The sequence below is a fragment of the Galeopterus variegatus genome, unplaced genomic scaffold (assembly GCF_000696425.1).
Source record: "Galeopterus variegatus unplaced genomic scaffold, G_variegatus-3.0.2 Scaffold366, whole genome shotgun sequence".
NCBI classification, from domain to species: Eukaryota; Metazoa; Chordata; class Mammalia; order Dermoptera; family Cynocephalidae; genus Galeopterus; species Galeopterus variegatus.
Window position 1 is genome coordinate 537,704 of NW_007726477.1, and position 17,798 is coordinate 555,501.

The 17,798-nt window shown below is 35.4% G+C and overlaps 1 protein-coding gene across 3 annotated transcripts in view; it reads right to left on the minus strand.

Annotated features, from left to right (window-relative positions):
• CREB1 (cAMP responsive element binding protein 1) overlaps window positions 1–12,200 on the minus strand; it is a 49,367-nt gene extending 37,167 nt beyond the window's left edge. For 2 of the 3 annotated variants that reach the window (XR_550169.1, XM_008568009.1), the window contains exons 1-2: window positions 12,078–12,200; window positions 5,117–5,263 (exon numbers count right to left, since the gene is read on the minus strand). Coding sequence is in view for 2 of the 3 variants with exons in the window: in XM_008568009.1 (XP_008566231.1) it covers window positions 5,117–5,263; window positions 12,078–12,191 (261 nt within the window). In the remaining variant the exon portion in view is untranslated. Of the gene's footprint in view, window positions 1–3,985; window positions 4,031–5,116; window positions 5,264–12,077 lie in introns of all 3 variants that reach the window. The other variant, XM_008568011.1, reaches the window with a different exon arrangement.
• Between the last annotated feature and the right edge of the window lie 5,598 nt (window positions 12,201–17,798).

Below are 17,798 nucleotides of genomic sequence, written 5' to 3' on the forward strand. Positions count from 1 at the left end.
GATGGGACACAATAACTAACTACATTGTATATTGACAAAATAAAAAAAAATAAAAAAAAATGAAATCTTAAAAAAAAGTCATACTGGATCCACATTTCTGTGACTAATAAAAATAATGACAAAAATCCATTTCATAAATAATTATTAATTATAGCTCAATGTATATTTAACAGACTATTAAAAATAACTATAAAAATTATATCCCAATGATAAATATCACAGATTACTATCACATTCCAATGATAAAACTCCTTCCTTGGTCCTCATTTCCTGTCACCTCTCATATTAATCTCTTCCTGAGTTCCTTAAATAGGTCTTTGATTTTGGCCACTTGTAAGTCAAGAAATTTTCAAAAAGCCAATCCACCACTTGTAGATGGAAAAGTTTTAGATATGTATTTCTTATTTTTGCTTTGTTTAAAACCCATACTTCCTATTTATATGGGGGGAAAAACTCCATGTTTTGATTATTTGTAATTTTAAAATAAGCCACAGTGACTAGAACCAAATCAAAACAATGGCAATATTAGATGTTTTCTAAAACTATACATGTTCCCCTGGACACTTAAGTAATTTCCCTGGATGGAGCTCAGATTCATGGTTTATATACAGTTTTTTACCCACTGGATCCAGAAGCTTAGTAAAAGTCTACAGCAATGATCTTCAAAATCCTTTCATTTACAGATTCCCCTTATAAATATAAAAATTTTACATAAGCATATATATTTCTATTTTAAAATTTATTTATTTTTTTAAAAGATGACCAGTAAGGGATCTTAACGCTTGACTTGGGTGTTGTCAGCAACATGCTCTCCCAAGTGAGCTAGCCGGCCATCCCTATATAGGGATCCGAACCTGTGGCCTTGGTGTTATCAGCACCACTCTCTCCCAAGTGAGCTAGCCGGCCATCCCTATATAGGGATCCGAACCTGTGGCCTTGGTGTTATCAGCACCACTCTCTCCCAAGTGAGCCACAGGCTGGCCCTTCTATTTTTAAATTTTATGTGTGTTATTTATATGATAAGAGTTCTTAAAGAGATAGGTAAAGTATAAATATTAAAAATTAATTTCTAAATTTCTTCTTAGAGATAAATCATTTAATTTTTCACTAGTAGTGAAAATGATGTGATTTAACACGCTTCATTAAAAAATCACTTAATATGTTATAACAGTGATTCAGAAATCTGATTCTAAGCTTGGGTTTTCAGAAACGTGATTTAACACCTGCTAGTGTTGAAAAAGAGGACTTGTAACTTTCGATATACAGATAACAAAAGTGAGCACATTTTAGGCTGTGCTTACTAATTAAAATAATCATTTATCATTTGCATGGAACAATTATACAAACTTTTGATGAAATTTATCTAATATGTTTACATCTCCTTGGCTGTAAGTCAGTTATTGCTTGCTAATAGGATGGTTTCACCTACTGAAACTCTAGAAGACTTCTGAACAGTTTAGAAAATTCTGTTTCTAAAGTGTACAGATTTGAGTTTTTAGAGGAGACAAATTTACATTGTAAATCTCATCTCCAACTACTCTCTTCCTTGCTTACTCTATGCCAGCAACATCTTCCTGCTATTTTGATATCTTAGGCATACTCTCATTTCCAAACCTTTGGATTTGCTTTTATTATCTGCATGACTTAGCCTCGTTCACTGCCTTCTGGTTTCTGTTCACTGTGTTTTCTGACCACCTCACATAAAATACAATGCTCTTCCCTCCACATAATTCTCTATCCCTTTCCCCAGCTTTATTCATCTCTCAAGTACTTATTCTCACCTGACATATTTTACTTTTTCATAGTCTGTCTCTCTTCACTCAAATGTGATATTCAAGAGAAATGAAAAGTATTATTAGTTCATTGCTGTCTTTCATAGCACCTAGAACAGTGACTGGCACACAGCATGTGATCAATAAATATTTGTTGAAGGAATGGATATAATAATTTAAAGCAATATAATCCATATAGCCTCTGTGTGGCACATTTAAATTGCACTATATTTAAATAGGGCCAAAACTAATGAATGAAAAGTGAGGCTGCCAATCTCAACCCTGATACACTGTGCAACTCCCATTATTTTTGTGAGGATTCTCACATAATCTGTGAGATGTGATTTATACATATACATAAAGAAAAAGGGCACCAAAGTCAAGCTGTATGAGTGGTATAGCTTAGTTTCTAATATTTTTTAGATTAAAATATATAAACAGAAATCCTAATATCTGATTCTCACATCAGGAGATATGCACCTTATATATATGGCTGGCTGGCTAGCTCAGTCGGTTACAGTGTGGTGTTAGAACACCAAGACCGAGGTCAAGGGTTCAGATCCCCATACCCGCCAGCCACCAAAAAAAAAAAAAAAAAAGGAAATATGTACGTTGTATATTTCAGAAACTTTATTCTGGAATACTAATATTCTCCCATCTAGAAACTTGAGGGACCATTCCTCTCCTTATTTGATCACCTCTTCTCATGTAAACTACTTCCTAGTTATTAATACTAATCACTGTTAACCAGCTAAAATAACCATTAAAATTTAATAGATTATCGATGGTTCAGGTCCTTTAAAGAAAAAAAAATACTATATTTGTGTTTATATTTGTAGAATTTAGGCTTCAAGAAGTCCAACTTTTCTTTTGAAAACACACATACTTTAAATTATAAGCACAGCTCACCTTAGTGTAAATGTGTTCTTAAAAAGATGAATACCTATTTTTATAAAGTTAATGGCCATACAATCCCCAGTTCCAAATTATGTTGCCCCAAAATAAAGAATAAAATTAAGAATACAACCAGCAATTAAATATCACACATTACAAATAAGAATTGTAATCTTAGCAAATCTGTAGCTGTATTTTTGGTAATTTTTGTGTGTTCTTTAATAGAAAGGTCTTCTTCTATAAGTGAAAAAGAGAACATAAAGATTGATGTGCCCTAGGTCACTTATTATAGCTCAAGCTGGGTCTGACAGCAGGTCAAGTTCTTTCCACTATTATCAAGAGAAGGATATGGATATTAGCAATGGTACAGTATGAAAAATGGTAAGGGAGCATTCAATGAAATAAGAGCTGAGGCAAAGGACTATGCTCAGTCATTGTGATTTCACAGAAATATCAAATTCCTAGGTCTCCACATGGACAATACTATCTCCTACTTGTTAGCAAATTCCATTACTAGTATCATATGAAAATTCATACAACTTGGTGATTTCACATGAAAACACTGTTTCTTTTCTTTTTCTTTTTTCCCACTTAAGTGTTTAAGCAAACCAAAAGTACAAGAACAGAATGAAGGAGAGGTAAGTAACAGTAGCTCAATGAACAAAAAGTATAATATGACTGCCAAAATCTAAACTATCCTCTGATGATATTAATAGAATGCTTCCAGGACAAAGCAGGTACTTCTCCCTTCTACAAATACCAATCAGTTCTGGCTACCATGCTCAAGGAAAACATAACAGCTCTCACTCAGAAGAAAACAACCAGGATGGTGAAGAGGAGTCAAAGCTATACCCTATAATGGCTTGAGAAAAATAGAAATTTCTTTAGTCTGGAAATTTTCTTAAAAATAGGAAGGGTGTGGGGGATGAGAAAGAGGAAGCAGTCCAACAGAAAAGGAATTAGACTTTCTAATCTAGTTTCTGAGGACAGAACTGGGATCATCAGGTAAAAGTTTTAGAAAGATATATTCTGGCTCACCATGGGGAAGAATATTTTAGCAATCACCCCTAACTGTAAACAGAGCTTCCTTTCTCTGAAAGTAATTCTGGACTACCATTTGGAAGAGGAGAGAAATGTTATATATAAACAATAGACAAGGGCTGGGTAGGTAACAAGTTCAGCCTAGACCTAGAAGATCTCTAAGGTTTTTATACAAATCTTGAAATTTCATGTTTATAGAGGAAAAGGACAAAGACATAAAGAATAATCTCTCACCTTCCTAATAATAGTTCTTTCCAAATCTAGGACCTAGAACTCACCTGTGTTCCGGAGAAAAGTCTTTTTAAGTCCTTACAGGAAGATGACTGTGAAGCAAAAAATATGAAATGGGAGGCTGGGGTTATGGCCTACTTGAATGAACATTCAAGTCTTTTTTTTTTTTTTTTCAATAAGCTCAACTGCAAAGATCTATACTGCTCTTGGTTCCATACAGTTATGTAGAGTAGTCACCTTCAGAGGTCTACAGTGCCTTCATTCCCTTTGGATCCAACCCAAAGGAATAATCTCTCCAGAGAATAAGATAACATGTGTAGTATAATCTTTGACCCTTAACACACACCATAAAAGTATATTAACTTTGAGATAATAAGTTATATACTTTCTACACTGAAAGTTATATACAAAGTTATATACTTTCTAACTGAAAACCATAAACAGCCAATTTCACAAATTACTTATGGGATCTCTTATGATCTCTAAGCTCAAATGATATCTTAGATAAAGGTTATTTATTAATTTTTCACGGAGGGTTTATTTTTTTTCAATTACAAATTTAGAAAGTAATTATAAAGCTATTATTTTTATTTTATTTTTATTTTTTTCCAGTGTTAACACTTTTATTTTTTTTTGTCAATATACAATGTGGTTGATTATTATGACCCATCACCGAAACCTCCCTCCCTCCTCCCTCTCCCCCCTCCCACCCAAGAATGTCCTTTCCATTTGCTTGTTGTAACACCTTCAAAGAAATTGTAGTTGTTATATCTTCTTCCCCCCCCCCCCCGTTTTTGTGTGTGTGTGTGTGTGAGTGAATTTATTTGTGTATTTTTATAAAGATATTATTTTTAGATCTCAATTTTCCTTAACGGAGGTACATCAGCCCTATACAGTCTCTCCCAAACATTTCCACTTTATCCCATGTACTTAACTATTTTCCCCAATCAATTCTTTTTCTTCTGCAGCTTAAAAAAAAATCATGTTCTTTTATGTCTTTCTTGTGTATATACGTTCCTATAAACGCGGTAACTATACAGATGCGGCATATTCCTTTACTGTCAAGTAAAATAAACTCTGAACTAGACGTGTCCTTATTTTCATAACTAAAGAAAGGAGAGAGATATGGCTATAAACAACAGTTAAGAAAGTACATGCAGAACTTTTTATACACATACCTGAACTGTCTGGACTTGCGGAGACTGAATAACTGATGGCTGGGCGGCCTGAATAACTCCATGGACTTGAACTGTCTGCCCATTGGGCAGCTGTACTAAAGTTACGGTGGGAGCAGATGATGTTGCATGAGCTGCTGGCATAGATACCTATAGTGTTAAACATGGAAAAAAATTACCATCACAGATACCTCTTTGGGAGTTCTCACATTTAATATGAAAAAACTTTTTAGAAGCAAAAATATGAACTTTCTGCTAGAAAAGTATTTTACTGATGTGAAAGAAAGTAATGATTACATTTAATATTTCATTTTTTAAAAAATTACAAATGCTCCCCCACCCCCGAATTTTCAATTCTTTCTTCAAATGACAAAAAACAAAAAGCTATTTTAATGTAATGCCAAAATATGTAACACGGACTCCCTCTGAATACTAAATACCACTTTACTTGTATGGTGCTTTATTTTCTCCCCTGCTTTCAAATCCAATTTCTCATTTTTCTCTTTGAAGAACCTGAAGACTGGGGTAATAAGGATTATCTCCATTTTAAAGACAGAAATGACAACTGCTCAAAAAGATTATGTAGTTTATCTGAGGTTAACAGATATTCTAGCTTTGAAGAAACAAAAGTTTTCAGAATATCACATGTTGAATAAGTCATGTTCTAACATCTAATTGCTTCTAAACTTGGGCAAAACTGACCTAGTTAGTCTAGAACAAATACATACCTTACAACATGCAGTTTAATTTTCTCTCTCTCTTTTTTTTTTTAAAAGATGACTGGTAAGGGGATCTTAACCCTTGACTTGGTGTCGTCAGCACCACGCTCACCCAGTGAGCGAACCGGCCATCCCTAAATGGGATCTGAACCCGTGGCCTTGGTGTTATCAGCATCACACTCTCCCGAGTGAGCCATGGGCCGGCCCCTAATTTTCTCTTTTAAACCAATTACAAGTATGCCTCGTCATTAATAAGGAAGTATTACCAGGTATTATAAATTGAAAATTTCTATTCCTCCCCTTCTCAAAATCACTAAACAGTTGGGCCGGCCCGGTGGCGCACTGGATAAGTGCGCCGCTTGGGAAGCGCGGCGGCGCTCCCGCCCGAGGGTTCGGATCCCACAAACAGACCGGTTCCCGCTCACTGGCTGAGCGAGGCGCGGGAGCAACACCGAGGGTTGCAATCCCGTTGCCGGTCCCCGGTCCGGTGCGGGGGCAACACTGAGGGTTGCGCTCCGTTGCCGGACACGGAAAAAGACAAGAAAAAAAAAAAATCACTAAACAGTTAATGTTTTAAGAATTTGTTTTTGTATTGAATTAACAAAGGGGCAGAGTTGAAAGAATGTTAAGAGAAACGAATTTTTCCGTAAGGCACAAAGAAGGCAATTTTAATGAGTTAACATTCAGATTAAAAGGGCCCTTAAGTCATACATGTCTATCAGATGGTATGAATGTACTGCTGAATACATTCAGGGGTAGGCATTTTATTTGCTCATTTGGTATAAACAGTTACTGGAGACCTATGTGCCAGGAACAATGTTAGAACTGAATCTATAAAAATGAGAAAGATATGGTTCTGACCTCAAGGAAATTATTGGGGTGTGTGTGTGAAGGAATGGGGAAAAGAGGCACAAGTAAATACAATTCAGTGGAGTAATGAGGTCTGTAGAAAAAAGGATATACTATGGAGAGCTACCCAACTCAACCTAAGAGCAGGGGAGGCTACCAGGGAAGAATGTGGATTTGAAACATTAATACAAGTTAGACATGTTGTTATTATGATCTGCAGGAGAGAGGCACAGAATTTCAGGCAGAGATGGTAGTTCTGGCAAAAGCAAAGAGAAACAGCATAGTCTACACATGGCAGAGAGGGATAACCAGCAGTTCAATACTACTGGAGCATATAAGTGTGTTACTATATGATGTAGGAAGTAGGGAGGGATAATATAACAGAGGTAGCCTGGGACTAAATGACCTGGTTATTAAAAACCTTGTATATGTCACATTTAAGAACTTGCATTTTATCCTCAAGGTACTGGGGAAGCCACTGAATAACATGGTGAGGTTTCTATTTTAAATAGATCCTATTAGTGGTAGTGTGAAGGATATACATTTTAGGGGGGAAAAAACCTGAAGGTGGAGAGGCCAACTGAAAAAGCCTATGCAGTAAAAGTGAGATGATGAAGGCCAGAAATATGGCAGTAGTAGTAGTAGGAATGGGAAGGAAAGAAGCAATTTTATGAAAATTTAGAAGCAGACCAGGAAGAGCTTTATGAATGATTGGTTGGAGGACATAAGAGAAAAATCAAAGATGATTTTTTCATGAGAGAGAATTGGCAGACTAGATTGTCATCAACTGAAACAGAGAATGCAAGAAGGACAAGCTTTTGGGTGGTTGGGGTCATGGTGGAAGATGATAGAATTGATCTGACAGCTGAATTTACAGAGATATTTAGTAGGCAGTTATATATTTGGTTAGGAATCTTGGGGGAAAAGATCACTACCAAAGACAGAGTATTTGGCACCTAGATTAAAACCATGAGCTTCCATCTTTGCAAGTCCTTAGGAAGTCCTTCCTTATTTATCTGTTTGGCCACTGTAAGTCTTGCTTTGTTTTACCTGGTTCTCAAAATGTGGTTCATGCACTGGAGTCTACCTGCATTGGAGTCACATAGGATGCCCTGTTTAGAAAGTCAGACTCTAAGAAGGACCCAACGATACTTACCTTTAGATTGAATTTTGAGAACCACAACCTTAACGTTATTCAAAGTATCTCATCTCACTTCCATATAAAAGCACTTCTGATATTTGAAGCAATTATTATGTCCCCATCCCTTAGTCTTCCACAGGCTAAATGTAACAAGCTAACTCAATGAATAATCTTTTTTCTACCCTGATCATTCTACGTAACGGCTCCTTCTCATGTTAAGTTTATAAAATACAGATACACAAAAATAAAATAAAAATCCTATTCTGACCACCCAGAACTAATCACTTAATATTTTTCAGTAGATCTAAATGTTTTTTAATGCACACATGTACACTCAACTTTTATAACATGCTATCATGGAACCTATTTTAGCTTTAAAATCCATTATAAATGTTTTCCCACACCATTAAGTCTTCTTCAGTGGTTTTACTGACTGCATAATAGGAAAAATTACATAATATAATAAATTCCTTGTATTGGATATTTAGGTTTTCATTTGCCTATTACAAGAAAGTTACAACAATTATCCTTTTATCTAACTTTTTACTTAAACCTATAAAAATTTGGGCGGGCCCGGTGGCGCACTGCTACAGTGCGCCGCTTGAGAGTGCGGCGGCGCTCCCGCTGAGGGTTCGGATCACACATACAGACCGGTTCCCGCTCACTGGCTGAGCGAGGTGTGGGTGCGACACCGAGGGTTGCGATCCCGTTGCCAGTCCCGGTCCGGGCGCGACACTGAGGGTTGCGATCCGTTGCCAGACACGAAAAAAGACAAAAAGGAAAAAAAAAAAAAAAAAAAAAAAAAACCTATAAAAATTTGCATTCTCATAGACAAAACCAACAGTTTTTTCTTCCACTTTAAAAAATTTCTGTAAATTCCAAAAGTAAAATAAGATATCTCATTATTGGTTTTTTTTTTTTACTTTTTTTTGTCTTTTTTCGTGACCGGCAACGGATCACAACCCTCAGTGTCGCGCCCGCACCGGACCAGGACCGGCAACGGGATCGCAACCCTCGGTGTCACGCCCGCACCTCGCTCAGCCAGTGAGTGGCCGGTCTGTATGTGGGATCCGAACCCTCAGCGGGAGCGCCGCCACACTCCCAAGCGGTGCACTATAGCAGTGCGCCACCGGGCCGGCCCCTCTCATTATTGTTTTAAATAAACTTCCTTCCTTTACTACTTAGGCTGAATTTGTTTTTCCCTGTTCACTGACCAAATCATAATCATCTTGGATTTGCTTGACAATTTTATTACATTTTCCTAGTATTTAAAAATGACATTACAAAGTAACAGAAATCAGAATTATGAGAAAAAATTATGTCAAAAATATATAATGTATGTATTAAAGAACTTGGATTAGCAAGTGAAAAAACTCCATAACTGGGAATAAAAAAAACTAAAAATATATAAATGGGAGTAGATACTAGCTTTCCTAAATCTGAAATCTGATCATGTCACTCCAATTAAGTCTTTAATACCATTGAGTTGCTTAATAAAGATAAAAAATTGAACATAACGTATATAATTTTGATCCCTCTTGAGTCCTCAATTAAACTGCACAAAATTGATTTTGTTTTTAAGGCATAATCGCACAAGTGTAGGAGAATGGAAAAGGAGATAACAGCAATAGAGTTTTGGAGGCTGGAAAGCAGGTAGACAAATGGTAACGAACTGGATAGACCTCAGAAGGCCAACTCATTAGCTTGAGGCAGGGAAAGCCTCATTTGCACCACAAAATCCTCAAGAGGCTCAGGATCTATGGCACCCTAGAAAGTGGAGTGAAAAGAGAGGCTGAAAATAAGGAAGACTGGTTGATGGCTCTTTGATAAGCAATTGGATCTCCTCCTCAACTCCCTGTGGAAAAATCTATCCCACCCTGACAAAAAATTGGAGATTTATTCTCTGGATAAGGGGTATCTTGACTACCTAATAGCAGGCATTGCTGAAGGTGGGCAGTACCAACCCTCTTCTCTCACTTGGCCCCCAGGCCTTTACTCTATAAGCAGGGGACTAGTGAAAGCTTCCCTAGGGAACTTGACCAATGCTGAGGAAAGACCTAAAAGATACTTATATTGGCATCATGACAATCACCCTACAGTGAAGCTCACAGATCATAGCTCTTAGGACCCAAACACATACATGGAGTTTCCAATGCAGCTTTTTGGTCCCCTACTTTTAAACCTAAGCAGACAACCACAAATTACCAAACATTTGAAGAAAGTTTCTAATATGAAAGATAGAGACCAAAACAAATGCACATGCGTGCGTGCGTGCGTGCGTGTGTACACATGGGGAGGGGGAGCTATATGGTGAAAAATCTCTGTGGGGAGAAGAAAACTAAAAACAAAACAAAAAATTCTAATTAACGTTCTCATAGATAAGAGAAAACACTGCCTTTGTGAAACACAAACAGGATGCTATTAAAACACAAAAGGACTACTCAGAGAACAAAAGCAACTCTTGGAAACAGAATAGCAGAAATAAAAAATTCAACAGATGCGTTGGTTGGAATGTGTTGAGGAAATCTCCCAGAAAGCAGAGCAAAAAGGTGGAAAACAGGAAAGATCAGGAAATTAGAGCAACAGTCCTAGAGGTATAACATCTCCCAAGGATCCTAGCGAAAAATGAAAGGAGAGAGGAAAAAAGAAATCATCAATCCAATAATTTAAATTACCTGGAATTGAAGATATGAGTTTCCACTACACAAGGACCCACTGAATACATAGCACAGATAAAAACTGATCCAAACTAATGCCCATGACTCTGAAATTCTGGAGCACTGTGATCAAAGGTAAGATTTTATAAGATACTAGAGATACAAAACAAGAAATAAGTTTAGTTTTTTCAAATAACAACACTAGAAGTTGACTGGATTAATGCTTTCAAAATTCCAAAAAAATGATTTCTTTACCAAGAATTCTTTACCCAGTCAAACCTCCTTTCTCAAGAAACTATTAGAAAACATGCTATACTATATCAAGAACACAAACCCCACAAGAAAAAGACTAGGGTGAAAGCAATTCCCAGAATGACACTATACAGCAGACTTAGAGGACAACCAGACCAGACAGAATAGTGCGACCCAAGAGACAGACATGTTGAGGACTGTCATCACCAAGATGCCTTTTGACATTGTATCTTTTTTTTTTTTACCAGAGGGCAAAATGCCTAAATAAGCCCAGGTTCTTATCTGTGCTTGCTTGCCTTGACCCTGTACTGGTGAAATCCTGGTTCTCTCCCCTTCATTCCTGTAGCCTGCCTCATCTGAGTACATTCACTTCATCTCCAAGTGTATTCGGCTTTGTCGGACTCCTGAGGGCTGAAGGCAGACCCTGGTGATCTTAGGAGAAAACACAGCAGCCCATACCTGACTATATTCCTGCTGGAGATCCAGTATCTGGCCCCTACTTTAGCTCAGCCAGATATCCCAACTATGGTGAGCCCTCTATTTTCCAAAATTCATTTTTGTTCAGTGACTCCTCTAGGAACTTTTAAACTACTGGGGAAACTGAAGCTAAACATACTAGAGTTTGTGCTAGGATTATTTTTTCCTGGAAGTCTTTATCTGAAAAAAAACAGTATCAAACTCTTACCTAGCAGGTTTATATTTGCTATTTGGTTTTTATTTAACTACTTTCTCACTCATATTTATGTAAATAGTTGTTAATAAAATATCTGAGAAAAAATACATGAGAAGAAAAAAATAAGGATGAGAGAGTATACCCTTAAAGATAGGATGTTTAAGACAAAGACAGAAAGAATCAGGAATTATATTTAAAATGTATAGGAAACAAAAACTACTACCATACTTAAAATTTACTTGTGAGTCAATTTATTTGCTTATCTTATTTTTTAGTTTAAACATATATAACTAACCTTAGGCTTTCATATTATCTGCATCCCTATCCCCAAAATAAATCTGTGTGATACAAAAAAAGCAGTTGTCATAGCCAAGGTTTTCTTCTCTTGTTTGAGAGAGCCCATTAATTTACCCATCAGTTAAAAATATAATTATTTCTGGATCATGTCACTACAAATACTGTATTAGTGTTTAACAACACATTTTACTGTTATGTTACTGAATTAATACTATACCATAATTTCTAAACATATGCTAATACTAAGTAAATAGGAATTTTGATATTCTAAGAACATCTCTGCTCATTCTCTGTATATCTGTGTAATAAAAATTAAATTCTCTTGGAAACATATTCCTCTTGAAAAAGACATGGAATCTCTCCACGTATTTTATACCTGGGCTAATGTGGCAATCTGTGGCTGGGCTTGAACTGTCATTTGTTGGTTTTCAGCTTCTGTTACAGCTGCATCTCCACTCTGCTGGTTCTCTGCTCCAGATTCCATGGTCATTTAGTTACCTACAATAATATGGAAGAGTGTTACAAGCACTAAAGTGCTTTGTGCTTCCGTGACTTTAAAGGCAACTTTATAAATATAATGCAGCTGAATAATTGTAAACCTTACCCAAATTTGCTATAAAAAGTTCTGGTCCCTTCAAAAAAGAAAAAAAATCCTCTCTTTTCCCTTGGCTATTTCTTCCCAATGGAATATTATCCCATCTAGGAATGAGAAGGGATTCCTCTCTTCTACGAATCTACCCTACTAAGAAGGACAGGAGTGGCAGCAAAATTATAACTTTTCCAAACTGTACCAATTGGGTACAGAGGGAGGGTAGAGAACAGAAGTGAGCTGATGAGTCTATCAGATATGGTTTTATGGTACCTCCTGTAAGACTATTTCCTTCTATAAGGAGGAAAAAGCTGAGAAATGGTGAGCTACCTCCACAGATTACTGGTGGTAGTACAAAATCAGCCCAAGTTTCAAGAGCTCAAGTTGTGGGATATCAGGGTACAAAGTGGAATGACCACAGAGCCATACTGGGGGCCCCAAAGATGAAAGTTATGGTGTTCTGACTCCTCATCCTCTGTATAATGTGCAACACTATACCACACGCATACATACATATACCTTTAAAATTTTTAATTGTAAAACTCTGGGTAAGTTTATCAAGACAGACCTTTATTATTTTCTCAACTCTACTTTGCTAAGAACTTAGTATATTTGTTGAGTAATCTGGCACCGGAGGGCAGCAAAAGTAAGTGATGAGCAATTCCTAGTAGCAACAGCTACATGGAGGTTAGGGAAATTTTTGCTAACTAGGGAAGCAATCCTGTCTAAACAATTCAGGGAAAAAGGGAATGTTTCTAGTGTCCCACTATTATCATTCAATGCCCAGGATGTGTCCTGTCAAAATGAATTTATTAATAGTGAGGGACTATCTATAGTGATTCCATGAATAATACAAAAACCCCAATGCCTTTCTAGATTATGTTACATTTATTTCATAAATCTAAAATTGATAATCTAAACGGTCACTGATCATTACATGATAATTACGCACCACCAAAATGTATTACATCAACAATGTATTCACATCTTGCTATCATTCACAGGGTTCTATAAAAAGAAAGTGTTTTATAAGAGACAGTTAAAAATGGAAGTGAAAATGAATATAAATAGTTTAGAAACACCAGAGTCCACAAAACACAGATGACAAAGGAAAAGATCAATAGACTTTACTACATTATTACTTAAAACACTCATATAGTCACCAAGACAAGTGCATTGGGAGAAAATATCTGCCACATATAATCAACACAATAACATCCAAAATACAAAACAACTACCAGTCAATAAGAAAATCTTATTATTGACTAGTTCACAAAAATATAGTTAAAGGTATCCACTGCAGAATATTTTTTTTTTTTGGTCGTTGACCTTGGTGTTACAAGGCTGAACTCTAACCTACTAAGCTAAGTGGCCAACTCAAGAATTTTTTTATAATAGCGAAAACCTGGAAACAAATATCCATCATTAGGAAGATCACTTAAAAAATTACAGCAATGAAAAGAATGAAGTCCATCTATAATGTAATGACACATTATAAAATAGGATCCCATTTATGTTAAAAAAATAAATGTTTACTTAAAACAAATTGTAAAAATATATGCATGGAAAAGGTATGAGAAGTTAACATTAAACGGTAAGCAGCAGCTCTTAAGAGAGGAATAGGATTTGGTAGAATTGTACAGGATGATAACTTTCATCTTTTTACTCTTTACATAGTTCAGTATTTTAGTATGATTGAGGTTTTTTTTCCCTGTGAGCATGGATTCTGGTTTACTTGTACAATTTAAAAAAACTTTATTGTCGGTAGTCATGTATAACATTTTAAAACTATGAACCAAAACTACGCTCATTTACAAAAGTTTTTCAAATCCCAGATACTTTTTATATGGAATTACTGGGGTTTTTTGTTTAGATTTTGTCTAAATTGTTTATCCTATTATTTCCAAACAGTAAAAAATAACAATTAAAAAAACCATCAAGGGCCGAGCCTGTGGCGCACTCGGGAGAGTGCAGCGCTGGGAGCGCAGCAGCGCTCCCGCCCGCGGGTTCGGATCCTATATAGAGATGGCTGGTGCACTCACAGTGCTCACTGGCTGAGCGCAGTGCAGCCAGTCTCAAAAAGGACAAAAAATAAACAAACAAACAAACAAAGAAAAAAAACGCACCAAATAACTTTGTTTATTATCACTTGTCATAATTCATTGAGTTGTATACAATAATCTGTATTCTTTTTGATTAAAATATTTAAAAAAGACATCAAACATAACAGAAAACAACAAAGAAAACAGTTTACGTATCCTAAAAGTTATCCATACTTTGGGTCTGGAAGAAAATGGCATGTGAAAGCAAAAAACCTATCTCAATAACAATAAAATGAATCCATTCAAGGACAGTACTGAGTCAAGCTAAATAAGAGTAGACCTCCACAAATTTTTCTCCATTTTCTCCCCTAAATCATTTTAACTAGAATGAAGATAAATACAAATTTATTTATCACACGTAGTTTCACTCTACCATTTTTTTTTTCCTTTTTGTCTTTTTTCGTGTGCCGCACTCAACTGAGTGCGCCACCGGGCCAGCCCTCTACCATTTGATTAAAAGCAATCTAAGGCACGGATTGATCATAGTTATCTTATTTTTGTTTATGTTACAACATATTAAGACAACTTAACTTTATTTTTTTTAACATTTCAGATATAGGGCATCATCACAACTTTTTGTTTCAGTAAATAAAATATTTATTACTATGTTATAAAAAAGGAACAAAGCCATTAGCTAATATAAGTAATTATAGCTGCAAAGACATACTCAAAACAGGAATGCAATTTTCATTCTTCTTCCCTTCCCAACTGAATAATATTCTTTATTTTTAAAACAGAGTGTGGCATTTCCATTGATAGACCCCATCTAAACTGCCTGTGTTTTATTTTCATTTCATTCAGGTGGCCTACAACAGCCTTCTTAATTTTCATAACTCTTAGTTTGAGTAGATACCAACCACTTGGGCAACAGTACAAATAGTCTTTCATCAGGAAAGACCTTTCTCAAAGTGCTGGTGAGAATTATTTATGGAAGAATGATGGTTTCAGATGAGAAACTCATTAACCCAACTAAAACATACACTCTTCTTTTGGTTTTCACTAAAGGTATAGAAATAGTCTCCCAACTGGACTAAACTATCATTTAAAGAGGATATAATTATTTTGGACTTTAAAAGCTTTTGTTCTTTTTGTTTATATCCTCAGGTGTGGAAAGAAGAGATAGTAGAGTATCATGAATAGAATCTTCACTTTTTCTACTAACCCAGTATTGGTCTAGCCATCAGTGTCATATCTAGACACAGGATTTGACATTAGAGCTAATACGTGGGTTTCCAAAGTTGTCTGAAGAAAGGGGATTCCTAATTTACTAAAAAATGTAAGTTTTTTGTAAAAGAAAAAAAAAAAGACAATAATACTATAAAATAAGAAAAATACGAGGTATATATGAACTCAGAATGTTGCATGAATATTGAGCCTGGAATATTATAAACAGGCTGGATCTAAAAAAATCACAATATAGTATCAGCTCAACAGTTTTGTGATTCTTGCTCTTCCAATAATTCTAAATTTTAAAAGTTATTTGGGATTGATGTTTCAGATTTGGGGATTTTCATGATTTATCATTAAACATTAACACACCACCTATCCGTTGAAAACTATGAACTTATAACAAATTTCAAAATAGTGCCATGTGTAAAAGAAACAATTTTTAAAACTAATTCACAAAGTTACATACCATTTTGCTATAATGGTCTTCAGAATTCTATCTCTTAATATGAAAAATAAAAAGCTAAGTGAATTTGTGGTCATCCCATTTTGAGAGAAACAAAGAATACTTCTAAGTAGTTGGGGAAGGCAGCTTAATTCTTGGTGAAAAACTGGATTTGTCACCAAGTGGCACTGTTACCAAGTGGTTGTAGAACAAATTAAAGGTTTTGTGTTTCAGCTTCCTCAACTGTAAAAACAAAAGGGATGGACTAAAAGATCTCTTCTAATTTAAAATTTTCTGATCCTAGGAACTGAGACCACAAAAAGACTTATGCACACACATAACTATAAAATCGGCAAAATAAAATAATATTTATGGTAAAGAAAGCATTTCCTTTTACTCTACACTAATATATATAGTAAAGACAGATCAAATAAGAACAGGTCACCTAGCCTCTTGATCTTGGGTGAATAGAGATATTACCATTCATTTATATTTATCACAAAAATGCAATACAACTTGAGCAGTTACTACATTAGCAGTATTTTTAAAAAATGCTACAAGACCAGACAATAAAATGAAGATTCTCTCTTTCACACAGTGAACACTGTCTCATACACATTATGTTGCTCTGGTCATAATGTTGTTATAGTTATTAAATAGTTCAATAGTTCCTTTTCTTAATTTTCAAAGAGGATAAAGTAGTTTTTCCTTTCCATCTTAGAAAGCTTCAAGAAAATTATTTGATTAGGTTTTCTAATATTAAAGGGCTGTATCACTTTTGTACCCTTTGCACAGTAAAGATAATAGCAGATATTAAAAAGTTAAAATGCAGTTTGGGTACACATACCACTAAAGTGTTAAATGAGTGCTTCCATAACATTTAAAAGAGAGTATGTTCTGTAATATTCAGGAGAGTGGTAGAATTCTAAAGAGATGTTAAGTATTGATAAATTTGGGGAAGAGTACTTTTCTGATAAGAAAAATGGTATGGGCAAAGGCTTGAACTATATGCCTTCAGAGAAATAAGTGAGTTAGTGGCTGGTGTCAGACTTTGCTTAGAAAGCAAGGAAAAAAGACAGATGATGACACAAAATGATTACTCTGAAGCAAATGGAACTACTGGGGAAAAATGAGAGTGAGAATAATGTCTCTTAAAGTAAGTTACTAGGTCTAGAATTTTTATAATGCAATGTACTTTACTTCTACTCTAAATAGCAATATACCCTGTGGGAATTCAGCACAAATGAATAACCCACTTTTCTAAAACTAACAATAAAGTCTTAAATTTTATCAATTTACATTATATGTTATACTTGTACTACTATAGTGTCATACCTGAGCACTTATTATTTTATGCCAGATGGGGTGTCTACTGTTCAAGCTACTGGGGATAAGGCAATGAACAAAATAAAATTTTTAAAAATGCTGCCTTTATGGAGCTTATATTCTAGTGTGTGGGAGCAGGAGAGAAGTAAATACAAGTAAAATGTGTAACAAGGCATATGATGGAAATTGTATAGAAAAATAAAGCTGAGAAGGATACTAGAGGGATTTTCAGTATTACCAAGGCTGACCCACAGTAGCATTTAAATTCACCGATTCAGCTCCTATACTGAACAGGGACAAATTCTGGCAGAGCTACTTCCATATCTATCTGCCTACAGCAAGTTAACAAAAACCTTCATCAAACTGCAAATGAAAGCTCATTAGAGAAAGTAAGCCCCTACCACTTTGGCTAATAATCACTAAGCAAAAGGAAAAAATGCTGTATATCTTCACCTTGTTCTCTTCCCT